General features: G+C 33.4%; 1 protein-coding gene across 1 annotated transcript in view; it reads left to right on the forward strand.

Moving 5' to 3' along the window:
• The window catches only part of LOC149790747 (dynein axonemal assembly factor 19-like), a 43,690-nt gene extending 34,201 nt beyond the window's left edge, over window positions 1–9,489 (forward strand). Inside the window, exon 4 of the mRNA XM_089972802.1 lies at window positions 801–9,489. Within this exon, the coding sequence (XP_089828928.1) occupies window positions 801–1,205 (405 nt within the window). The 3' untranslated portion in view covers window positions 1,206–9,489. The remainder of the gene's footprint in view (window positions 1–800) is intronic.
• The last annotated feature ends 4,885 nt before the right edge of the window (window positions 9,490–14,374 follow it).

Here is a 14,374-nt window from a genome sequence, read left to right on the forward strand (position 1 = left end):
TACATTATTGTTTGATGTATGTTGGCTATATTGGCCTCATACCCATATGTCAATTTATATACATTATTGTTTGATAGTGTTGTATGTTGGCGATATTGGCCTTATACCCATATGTCAATTTATATACATTATTGTCTGATAGTGTTGTATGTTGGCCATATTGGCCTCATACCCATATGTCAATTTATATACATTATTGTTCGATAGTGTTGTATGTTGGCAATATTGGCCTCATTCATGAAAGGTTTACAATGAATTTTCAAAGATATACAAAAATAAAATGATTGGTTTTTCTTATTGTAAATATTAAAAAGTTACTTTGGTTAAATAAAAAAGAAATATGAAAGCTGATATCTATTTACTTATGATTTCAACATGAAATTATGAAGGACTGTCTGATGTAAATTTAGGACTGAAAATCAACCTTTTACATTCTCTTACTATGAAAAAACAATGGCAACTACTGAAATACTGAAATAATTCAGGTATGTGTGTTCCATTGTTTTTCTTACAATATTTTATGTGGTCCAAATCATCCTGGCATTTAGTCTAAATCGGTCTGTATTTGGCCCAAATTATCTGTGATCTGAATCAGCCATGGTAAAAAAAAGAAAACCAGCATTCTACTCAGTAATTTCTTAAAAAAGTATTATTTTTATTTATAGTATTGTCTTTTGTATGTGGTCTTTTTCTTTATCAGTTTGCACTGTATGCTGTTTGATTGAAGGCCAAAAAATTTAAAAGGTAAATGCTACTTTGAACAGGAATAGATTTTACCTAAATTATATTTTCTTTTTTAGAGTTCTTCCCTCCCCCAGACCAGCCAAGAATTCTTCAGAGATTGGCGTCGTTATCAGAGGTCAACAAATTCCCAGTATGCATTCCTGTTAAAAAATGGTGGACTACATTTGAATAAAATATTCAAATCAGAGATTGGATTTGGTCTTCTTGGAGACATGTTGGTTGCCATGGACACAGAATTCATGGAAGATGATGCAGAACAAATATTAGGCATCTTGGACAGCTTGAGTCAAACCAGTCGTTTCTCGCTTTCTGTTCAGTTTCTCAGCGGAAAAGAGAAGACAGCATGTATACACTTGTTTGAAAAACTGAATAAATGGATGACAGATTTAGTAGATGATAGACACTCAAAGTATGAAAAGGTTTTTAACAGACTTTGTAAAGATTTTGAAGTAAAGAAATGATGTAGGTGGAAGATTATATTGATAAAATAGAAGGTTTTAATCATACCTTGTGGATGTGTGATTTTGAAAAGTCACACAAATAAAAAAATTTACAATATTGTATCACTGTATGCATGGGAGAGTATGTATCACTGTATGCATGGCTGATTATGTATCACTGTATGCATGGGAGACTGATTGTAAGACTATGATTGCACACCATCAGAAAAATTTCAGAATTGTTTCAAAATAATTCAGATAATATTTTTGGCATTACTAACTTTAAGAATTTCAAATTGACACTATTTGAGTGATTTAGCAAATGCCCAATTATACCATGTACACTTGCTTATAAATTGAGTCCAACAGCATAGACAAGGATCTGTCATCACCTAATTCACCTAATTCACATCAGAGTCTGTGTTGTTTGTTCAACTGTAACTTATCAGAAACTGTGCAGCACATCTGGGTGGGTGAATTTTTGCAGCTTGACTCGACTTATTGTCAAGTATATATAGTAGTTCACATCAGTGAATTACTAGTTAATCATGAAAGAGCTGGTCTGCATCAGATATGTGCATTTCCATGATGCTCTCAGAAATGGAATTTCAGCTTGCCATTTATAAATGTAATTGATGTTTAATTCACTATGTAAAGTCAAATGAGTTTATATTATGTTTATGTACTCCTTGTTCATTATGTTTCATCCATTTTTTTGTTCAGCAGTTAGTGAAGAAAGGGATATAATTCAGAGGAACGATGCATTTGAGCACCAAGTTTTACAAAGGATGTAAAATTAAATGTTGGTTCCAAAATAAACTCATTGGAGAAAACTGAAGAATAAAAGTAATAAAGTATGACCAAGATATAATCCTTTGTGATATTTTATTCTTGAACATTAGGTTTCTTTTAGATTGCCAATATTATTGGTTATGTTTATATACCGGTACTCTCATAGATAACAATGATAGATGTTTCATGCATTGTATGTCTAGACCAGGACAGTTGAAAATTGAGGTGGGCTGGGAGGGGTTGGGGAATTTACCCCTCCATTTGAAAACCATGGGTGGTTTTCTGAATTTCTGAATATAGGGTGGATTTATTGAAGAATAAAGGTACGAAGTCAAAATATGACATGCTGGTTTCCTGCGTTAGATTGATATTTCAGGAGGTTTTTTTTTCAAAATGTTTGTAAATCTTGTAATTGCATGCCGTGTGATTGACCCTGATATCTTTTTGTCACTTATTTGTGTCTTATCACCATTTTATGTTTCCATTTTGTAATTGTTATTTGAGGAACATTATTTTTAAATAGATTTCTTGTTTACAAAGATTTCAATATGAAAGAACAGTTATTAAAACAAATTTTGAAGGTAATTAATTTTCATTTTCTATTTGATTATGTACAGAAATTAATATACAGATTATGTACTATTTTGTACCTCAGGACTTTTTGAACAAGTTTGTAAGGGTGTAAGAAAAAAAATGAGAGAGAGTACTCTTTGACATACATTTGCATTCACTAATGACAATAAAGTCTTTTTGGATACAAAGTGTAAGCATTGATACAGAGATGAAAACCATTTCAGATTCTGCAGAATTATTATGAATTTTTAATGAACATTCAGTATGCTAAATTATATTGATGAAATTCAGTAAAATTGAAATTGTTTTGAACTACAAACTCTTTAGCACCAATATCATAGACTTGTATATAAATTATAGTTTCTCAGTGTAAAATACAGAATTTTTTAAAACTAAACCAGTCAGCTAGACTGTTAAGTAGGTGAAAAGTGACAGACTGGATGAATTGTGAGTCTGTCACATTGTTGGACTCAAGTGTGATAGAACTATCTTGATTGAGTGAAGTCTTTAAGAAACTGATCTGAACATTAAGAATTCTATGGTTCCTCTTGTTGCCAAGGCGATTGATAGAAAAGGACATATCTTGCAACTCATCTGAATACTTCCATTAAAACCAAATATTATGAAACAAAGTGGAAATTTAGAAAAACATATTTTGTACAGGATAATATGAAGCTGTATTAGCATCAAACAAGTCAAATTTTCTGTCAGCAAATTTATCCAGTAACATGTTTCTGAGGATCACCTAATTCAAATAATATAGGCTTATTGGAGATGCGGTATTATGGTACAGAAGTTTGTAACTTTTATAGAACATGTTTTCCATTCCCAACCCAGGTTTGAGAAAATGAACACTAAGATTTTCAGATCATCATATGCATATGTAAACATCATCATACGCATATGTAAGCATCATCATATGCATATGTTAGCATCATCATACGCATATGTAAGCATCATCATACACATATGTAAGCATCATCATATGCATATGTAAGCATCATCATACACATATGTAAGCATCATCATACGCATATGTAAGCATTATCATACACATATGTAAGCATCATCATACGCATATGTAAGCATATGTAAACAGCATCATACGGATATGTAAGCATCATCATACGCATATGTAAGCATAATCATATGCATATGTAAGCATCATCATACACATATGTAAGCATCATCATATGCATATGTAATCATCATCATACACATATGTAAGCATCATCATACGCATATGTAAGCATCATCATATGCATATGTAAGCATCATCATACGCATATGTAAGCATCTGCAGTAAAAGTTGATTATAGACATGCAGTAATTACTTCAAGAAGATAAAATTATTCATGTATCTTTACTCAAAGCAGTTCATCAAAGCCTCCTTGCCATTGATTGTAAAGATAAAAATAACACTAATACCTGTATCTCCGAATCTAATTTCATAATTTAATGCTTTGCAGTTTCCTTCATATTACTGGTCCTATTGAAAGTAAGTCCTTCAGGTACCATCTTAATATAAAATGATATAACGTGTCATCACAGAACTACAAATTAAAGAAAGGGGAAGGGAAATGTCTTAAGTTTCTTACAGTGTAAATGGATATCTTCCAGAGTTATTCCCCTTATGTTGCATTTAGAAAATTGCAAAAAAATTACCCCCCTGTGCACCTTACTCAAAAACTCAACTTTTTATATTGAAATGGAAATGACATCATCACAGTACATTTATATTATTTATGCAATATCAAAAACTCTCAATGTAAGGTAGACTGGGTCACATTTTATAAAGTGTTGCAGCAGTAGAATTATTTTGTATTTTCTCAAAAACAGAACGTGTTGCATTATAAGTTTGTGTGTGTGTGATTTTGATTTTTAATGTAGATTTAACAATTTTTCAGTCATATCGCTACGATGTCTGCAGTATGACAGTTTATAGTGATGTCTAGCACTGGGGCATCATGCCGCAGGCATGTAGCATGATGTCTCACCCAGTCACATTATCCTGACACCAGGCCGACCAGTCCTAACACTAACCTCTTAATGCTGAGCGCCAAGCAAGGCAGGTGTTAGTACCATTTTTGTAAGTCTTTGGTATGACTTGGTTGGGGATCGAACCCACGACCTCCTGCATCCGACGCGGATGCTCTAACCACTGGGCCACCGGAGTGGTACATTATAAGAGAATATTTTCTTTAAATAACTGCTCAAAAATTTAATGTCCCTTAAACAATGCAATGTCCCTTCCCAATAATGAAATTGAACTCTAATATAAGTATCATGGGTTTTCACAATATAAGGTCAAACAGGAGCTACTTAAACTTGCCTTTACTCAGGTCATTGAGTTCAAAGTCTAAAAACAAAAGTGATAAAATTCTGTAAAATCCAAAAGGTTATGTAAAGTCTTGAGACTGGAAAAAAGTGCATTGAATGGGTTATGAATTTATGAGTTAAACAGCCACAGCTTTCATCTCAGTAACACACATTACTGCCAATCCAGACACCTAGCAGGGTACAGATCTTGTTATTTCTTGTTGACTTCCTTCACACCAGATTGTGGAATCATTAGTTTTCGTGAGTATTGGTACTTTGAATAAGTTAATGTGTTTTGAGTGTCAGATTTCTTCAAGTCAGCATACCTTTTATTTCTTTAAGTCAGCATGCCTTTTGTTTCTTTAAGTCAATATACCTTTTGTTTCATCAAGTCAGCTTTCCTTTTGTTTCTTCAAGTCAGCATACCTTTTGTTTCTTTAAGTCAGCATACATTTTGTTTCAAGTCAGCATACATTTTGTTTCTTTAAGTCAGCATACCTTTTGTTTCTTAAAGTCAGCATACATTTTGTTTCAAGTCAGCATAACTTTTATTTCTTCAAGTCAATATACCTTTTTGTTTCAAGTCAGCATAACTTGTATTTCTTTAAGTCAGCATACCTTTTGTTTCTTCAAGTCAGCATACCTTTTTGTTTCTTCAAGTCAGCATACCTTTTGTTTCTTCAAGTCAGCATGCCTTTTGTTCTTTAATTCATGTTTTAGGTCAGTAACAGAATCCATGAAAATCAGTATGTATCCCGCTGAATTAAAAATGGCTATGTTGCTTAAAATAAATCAACAGGTGAGGACTTCGATAAGGACAGTTCTGAGTCAGACAACATATACAGATTTGAGGATTTGAAGTAACACCTTTTGTTCTACTATGAAAAATATTTATTCATGGTAAACTGTGGAGTTTTATGTAAATTTTTGTCTCACATACAGTATTCATTTCTTTGTTTGAAATAGTTGAACATAAAAGATATCCAAGAAGAGGGTCATTTGCTAGGTTGAATTTGATTGCATGGGAGACAAACCTTTTGATCCTAGCAATGCTTTGTGATGGTGGTTATTGATATTGACTGTCTTGGATTGGCAAAGGTTGGATACCAAATAGTATGAACATAGGAAGCATGCAGTCATGTTCCTGGTAACCATGGTAGCTTAGCTGGTAGAGTGTCAGACTCATTCTCCAAGGTTCACAGGTTGATACCCACCAGGGTCAGCCAGAATTGGCAACCAAGTTGTGTTCTTGGAGAAAGGTACATAGCTACCACTTTTTCTATTTTCTTGGCATGATATAGACAATACTGTGGTAAATGTGCCCTTAAAACCAACAAAACAAAACCAAAAAACTGAATCAGTTTACATTTCATTACACTGGTGCAATGGTTTGGACAAATGGAGGACATGCCAGACAAATTCACCCTGTTTGAAAAAGTACACATTAATTATATCATAACACAAAGAGCCTATTTTGACAAATGTAGTTTAATACTTGGAAGATAACAACAAGGTCACAATGTTTAGGATCTAATCAAGTGCCTTTTTTAAATCTCAGCATGAGAAGAAATAATATAATCTCTGGATTCCCAGAAATCCCCATTTAGGCCTATACTCATTATTGTACCTTCAAAGCTTCCTTTTTGGCCAACATTAGATGGGAGGTCAGGAATGTTACCTTGTACCCATTATTAACAAGTTAGTTGGCACCATGGTAATGATACTGAATTTGTATGTGTATTTTGATAATGGTGATATACCTTGTGTGCATCTTGATAATGGTACTGCACATGTATATGTATCTTCATAATGGAACTGTACATATATGTGTATCTTGATAATGGTACTACATGTATGTGTATTTTGATAATGGTACTGTACATGTATGTTTATTTTGATAATGGAACTGTACATGTGTATCTTAATAATGGAACTGTACATGTGTGTGTATCTTAATAATGGTACTGTACATGTATGTGTATCTTGATAATGGTACTGTACATATATGTGTATCTTGATAATGGTACTGCACATGTATATGTATCTTCATAATGGAACTGTACATATATGTATCTTGATAATGGTACTACATGTATGTGTATCTTGATAATGGAAGTGTACATGTGTGTGTATCTTAATAATGGTACTGTACATGTATGTGTATCTTGATAATGGTACTGTACATGTGTGTGTATCTTGATAATGATACTGTACATGTGTGTGTATCCTAACAATGGAACTGTACATGTATGTGTATCTTGATAATGGTACTGTACATCTAAGTGTGTATCTTGATAATGATAATGTACATGTATGTGTATCTTGATAATGGAACTTGTACATGTGTGTGTATCTTGATAAGAATACTGTACATGTATGTATATCTTGGTAATGGTACTGTACATGTATATCTTGATAATGATAATGTACATGTATGTGTATCTTGATAATGGTAATCCACATGTATGTGTATCTTAATAATGGAACTTGTACATGTGTGTGTATCTTGATAAGAATACTGTACATGTATGTGTATCTTGATAATGGAACTTGTACATGTGCGTGTGTATCTTGATAAGAATACTGTACATGTATGTATATCTTGATAATGGTACTGTACATGTATATATATCTTGATAATGATACTGTACATGTATGTGTATCTTGATAATGGTACTCCACATGTATGTGTATCTTATTAATGGAACTTGTACGTGTGTGTGTGTGTATCTTGATAAGAATACTGTACATGGAGGTGTATCATGATAAGAATACATGTAGGTGTATCTTGATGATGGTATTGTACATGTGTGTGAATCTTGATAATGATACTGTACATGTATGTGTATCTTGATAATGGTACTACATGTATGTGTATCTTGATAATGGAATTGTACATGTATGTGTATCTTGATAATGATACTATACATGTATGTATATCTTAATAATGGTACTGTACATGTATGTGTATCTTGATAGACAAAGATCTGCAGGTGCATTATGTGATGGCAGATCAGGGTCTATTTTTTTTGCAGTTGCAGTTGACGTATACGCAAGTATATACCTGGATGTGTACCACTTTAAAAATATCTCGATGTCCAATAACTGTTCAAGATACTGTTGTTTACCTATTGTTGCTATTATTGTTTCAGGAGCACAAAGAAATGTTATCAGCAAAACTAATAATGTCTATAACTGAAGTATTGTCACTACTGTGTTTATTATATTTCTGTACTCATCATAAGGAAGTTTTAATTCATGTATATGCATATGAGAAGTTACAAAAGTAAAATGCCATCTATACCAAAATTTCAGCTTACAACTTTCATAGTCAAGTTGAAAACTGTAAAACTTTCACCTTTTGTCAATTTTACAGTAAAACATTTCATGCCACTTGATGCAAATTTTCTAAATTTAACCGCAGAGAAAGTTTAACAATTTCAAAATTGTGAATTAAAGAGTAACATATATACAAGTTTGTAAGTTGAGTCCTACTGCAAACTGCAGTCCCAAATCTACCATCATATTATGAGCCAGCAAATCTGAGTCTGTGCCATTTTGTTAGGAGAACAAACAGCATGGATCATAATCTCCCATTGCTGAGTGCAACACATCAGATTGGGGTCTATGTTGTTGGCAATTAGCCTCAACATAGAAGCAACCATATGCGATATTTCCCCATATGTAGCATATTTTACTATGTTAACTGCCTAACCTGCATGCAAAGTCACCAAGCAATCACACTCTGTCTGACCTTCTCTCTTCACACTGTTATGTATGTATGTTACATTTTGCCCATGTGAGAATGATGAGATATTTGCCCATGTGAGAATGATGAGATATTTGCCCATGTGAGAATGATATGAGAGGCAATTTTTTGCACTAATACTGTAGATGAGGTCGTAGTGCTTACAACATCATCAATGTCTGTAGCGTTTCTTCCATTTTTTAAAAAGATAAGTTTTGTTGGCTTCCTTGCAGCAATTCTCGTCTGCAGCAAATTCTTTGATTTAATCCACTTTTGATAAATTTCTAAAGACACAAAAATTTATTTCCAAAGCCATATCTATACTTCTGTCATCTTTCTTTTTCAATCACTATCTCGCACTGAGAAATAAGAGAAAAATAACCATGTTCTTTGATGTGGAATAGGGAAATACCACCCATTGCATTGGAATTTAATGGCAGGGCTCAGAAAAGTCTTATTCCTGGTAACAAATTTTGACCCTTGGGTAGGATTTCTCTCTCTTACACCAACTGATATATAATGGGTTATTTTTTTGTCATTAATCACTTTCAGATCAATTTTGTCTACTCTGTGTTATTTGTCAATGAGAAACATATAGTTATCACTTTATATGATGGCAACAGCGACATAGTGTTATAAATCTTTTTACTGATTTTGTGTTAAAGTGATATCAATATGATATGCCCAGTAATGTGTTAAAAGTGGCATAAAAACCATGCAAACAAAATCCTTTAGGCAACTGTGAAAAAGATAAATTCCACCAGCAGTAATTGTAACATACACAAAAGTCATTTTCTGTTCCCTTTCCCAGTCATCAGAGTAAATTGCAATAAAAACAAGTGATGATGTCTGATAAATAAAGGTTTAATCTATTTTTTTATTGTGAAATATACTTTTAACAAATTATTGGTTTTATCATGCCGGAAGAAATGGGAGCTAAATACTTTTCTGAACCAAGGCTGGCTAAATACTTTCCCAACCACAGTGGGTATTGATCCAGTGATCCTTGGATTATTAGTCAGATGTTCTACCAGCTGGGAAGTTTGGTGAGTATGCTTTATAAAAGAACAATTACATTTTTTTTTCATGATTGCCACAAATGGTGTATTTTGGACATGTGATTGCAGGGTTACACTAATATCTAAATAATGACACGGCAGAATCAGTCTATTGTGCATTGAATCTATTTTATATTTAGAAAATTTCTTCCTTTTTATCAAATGGAGGAGAGAATTTCTTCCCTAAATTGTCAGTTAGAATTTTATGACCATGGATGCACAAGCGATATTTTGGCTATGATGGTCTACTTTTCTATTTAAGATTAGTGTACATTCTATTTTGCTTTGGATCATTTCATAAAATGGGTGCATCACAAAATATCTTGAGTATTTTACTTACAGATGAAATTGATCAATGAAAAGAAGTCGACCGATTGGCACAGCTATTGACCTTTGACCTTGAAATAGAATACAAGAACCAATCCCTTGGCTGTGTATATAACAGTGACTTTATTTATACAAGGAATGTATTTTATATTAAATAAGAAAATTTTAGATTAAATAAGTAAAATGTTTATGAGGGAATTGATAAGTGAGATTTACATTTACATCATCATTTACAGTGTTGGCATAGATAAAAGTGAGTTATATGTGTGACTTCCTTCAAGGCGCAGGCAAGATAATGGAGTTTAAAAGCCTCATCCTATGACGTAAAGAAGCAGATAAAATCAAAATTGTTGGCTGGAACTTGCCTGCGTGTTATAGGTTGACATGCCAGGTGTAATAGAATTATCTGACTTTTTTATGAGACATTCTTCTCTTAATTAGTTGAAAACTTGATTAGAATGTAAGGGGAATTCTTGTGTTGAGGCATGAATATGTTGACACATGCAATATCTGTATATGATAGCACAAGGGATTGAACCTTTGACTTTTAAGGTGCAAAACAAGTTTCTTGCAACAATGTTTCCGAATATGTGTTAATCATACCACTGGAGGCACGTGAAAGGGTTTCAGGGAGTATGCAGCAGAAAAAAACCCACTAAAATTTGCACTAAAAAAGAACAGTAAGCCACTGGGAGAAAAGATATGCTTATAAGACCGATGTCCCAAAAGGGGTATGCAGATGTTAAAAGTTTGGGAAATGCTGCCTTACAATGACCATGGATGTTGATATTTTTCTGTAAAGCATGGAAATCAAATTGTTTTTGTAGATTTCCTGCAGCAAAATAGCAATTGAACAGATTTCTTAATAAATAAAATTGCAGATGGGTAAATTTACTGTTTTGCTACTCTTTAGATGAATCCGTGTTAATAAATTTCATTGTTATAGGTCCTTTCTCTACATATTTTCTTGATAAACAAAGAATGCATCACATGAATAGGGTTTTAAATTGAATATTGTCAAGATATATTGAGTCATCTAACTGTAATTAAAATCATATTTCTTTAAGTAGGAATACAGCATTCTCACTATAAACCCTTCATTATAACACCATTCCTGTCACATGATATCACTATGAACCCTTCATTATAACACCATTCCTGTCACAGGCAGTATCACTATAAACCCTTCATTATAACACCATTCCTGTCACAGGTAGTATCACTGTAAACCCTTCATTATAACACCATTCCTGTCACAGGCAGTATCACTATAAACCCTTCATTATAAAACCATTCCTGTCACAGGCAGTCTCACTATAAACCCTTCATTACAACACCATTCCTGTCACAGGCATATCACTATAAACCCTTCATTATAACACCATTCCTGTCACAGGTAGTATCACTGTAAACCCTTCATTATAACACCATTCCTGTCACAGGCAGTATCACTATAAACCCTTCATTATAAAACCATTCCTGTCACAGGCAGTCTCACTATAAACCCTTCATTATAACACCATTCCTGTCACATGATATCACTATGAACCCTTCATTATAACACCATTCCTGTCACAGGCAGTATCACTATAAACCCTTCATTATAACACCATTCCTGTCACAGGTAGTATCACTGTAAACCCTTCATTATAACACCATTCCTGTCACAGGCAGTATCACTATAAACCCTTCATTATAAAACCATTCCTGTCACAGGCAGTCTCACTATAAACCCTTCATTACAACACCATTCCTGTCACAGGCATATCACTATAAACCCTTCATTATAACACCATTCCTGTCACAGGTAGTATCACTGTAAACCCTTCATTATAACACCATTCCTGTCACAGGCAGTATCACTATAAACCCTTCATTATAACACCATTCCTGTCACAGGCAGTATCACTATAAACCATTCATTATAAAACCATTCCAGTCACAGGCAGTATCACTATAAACCCTTCATTATAACACCATTCCTGTCACAGGCATATCACTGTAAACCCTTCATTATAACACCATTCCTGTCACAGGTAGTATCACTGTAAACCCTTCATTATAACACCATTCCTGTCACAGGCAGTATCACTATAAACCCTTCATTATAAAACCATTCCTGTCACAGGCAGTCTCACTATAAACCCTTCATTACAACACCATTCCTGTCACAGGCATATCACTATAAACCCTTCATTATAACACCATTCCTGTCACAGGTAGTATCACTGTAAACCCTTCATTATAACACCATTCCTGTCACAGGCAGTATCACTATAAACCCTTCATTATAACACCATTCCTGTCACAGGCAGTATCACTATAAACCATTCATTATAAAACCATTCCTGTCACAGGCAGTATCACTATAAACCATTCATTATAACACCATTCCTGTCACAGGCAGTCTCACTATAAACCCTTCATTATAAAACCATTACTGTTGCAATTAATAACTATAAACCCTTCATTATAACACCATTCCTGTTACAGGTATATTACTATAAACCCTTCATTATAACACCATTCCTGTTGCAAGGCAATATCACTATAAACCCTTTATTATAACACCATTCCTGTTACAGGCAATATCACTATAAACCCTTCATTATAACACCATTCCTGTTACAGGTATATCACTATAAACCCTTCATTATAACACCATTCCTGTTGCAAGGCAATATCACTATAAACCCTTTATTATAACACCATTCCTGTTATAGGCAATATCACTATAAACCCTTCATTATAACACCATTCCTGTTACAGGTATATCACTATAAACCCTTCATTATAACACCATTCCTGTTATAGGCAATATCACTATAAACCCTTTATTATAACACCATTCCTGTTACAGGCAATATCACTATAAACCCTTCATTATAACACCATTCCTGTTACAGGCATATCACTATAAACCCTTCATTATAACACCATTCCTGTTACAGGCATATCACTATAAACCCTTCATTATAACACCATTCCTGTTACAGGCATATCACTATAAACCTTTCATTATAACACCATTCCTGTTACAGGTATATCACTATAAACCCTTCATTATAACACCATTCCTGTTATAGGCAATATCACTATAAACCCTTTATTATAACACCATTCCTGTTACAGGTATATTACTATAAACCCTTCATTATAACACCATTCCTGTTGCAAGGCAATATCACTATAAACCCTTTATTATAACACCATTCCTGTTACAGGCAATATCACTATAAACCCTTCATTATAACACCATTCCTGTTACAGGTATATCACTATAAACCCTTCATTATAACACCATTCCTGTTGCAAGGCAATATCACTATAAACCCTTTATTATAACACCATTCCTGTTATAGGCAATATCACTATAAACCCTTCATTATAACACCATTCCTGTTACAGGTATATCACTATAAACCCTTCATTATAACACCATTCCTGTTATAGGCAATATCACTATAAACCCTTTATTATAACACCATTCCTGTTACAGGCAATATCACTATAAACCCTTCATTATAACACCATTCCTGTTACAGGCATATCACTATAAACCCTTCATTATAACACCATTCCTGTTACAGGCATATCACTATAAACCCTTCATTATAACACCATTCCTGTTACAGGCATATCACTATAAACCTTTCATTATAACACCATTCCTGTTACAGGTATATCACTATAAACCCTTTATTATAACACCATTCCTGTTACAGGCAGTATCACTATAAACCCTTCATTATAACACCATTCCTGTTATAGGCAATATCACTATAAACCCTTTATTATAACACCATTCCTGTTATAGGCAATATCACTATAAACTATTATAACACTATTCTTCTATAAGGCAATATCACTATAAACCTTTCACCATTCCTCTTATAAGGCAATACATCATTATAATACATCATTATAACATCATTTCTATTATAAAGTAGTCTTAAAATAAAACCGTTCAATATAACACCATTCCTGTTACAAGGCAGTCTCACTATAAACCCTTCATTATAATACCATTCCTGTTGTAAGGCAGTCTCACTGTAAACCCTTCATTATAACCATTCCTTTTGTAAGACAGTCTCACAATAAAACCATTCATTATAGCACCATTCCTGTTATAAGGAAGTCTCACTATAAAACCATTCTAACACCATACCTGTTGTAAGGCAGTCTCACTATAAAACCATTATAACACCGTTCCTGTTATAAGGCAGTCTCACTATAAACCCATAAAACACCATTCCTGTTACAAGGCAGTCTCACTATAAACCCTTCATTATAACACCATTCCTGTTACAAGGCAGTCTCATTATAAAACCCTTAATTATTTTGTCCACCATTTCTGAAAGTATCATCAAAAT

The sequence above is a fragment of the Sinohyriopsis cumingii genome, chromosome 10 (assembly GCF_028554795.1).
Source record: "Sinohyriopsis cumingii isolate HCF-2022 chromosome 10, ASM2855479v2, whole genome shotgun sequence".
Lineage (NCBI taxonomy): Eukaryota > Metazoa > Mollusca > Bivalvia > Unionida > Unionidae > Sinohyriopsis > Sinohyriopsis cumingii.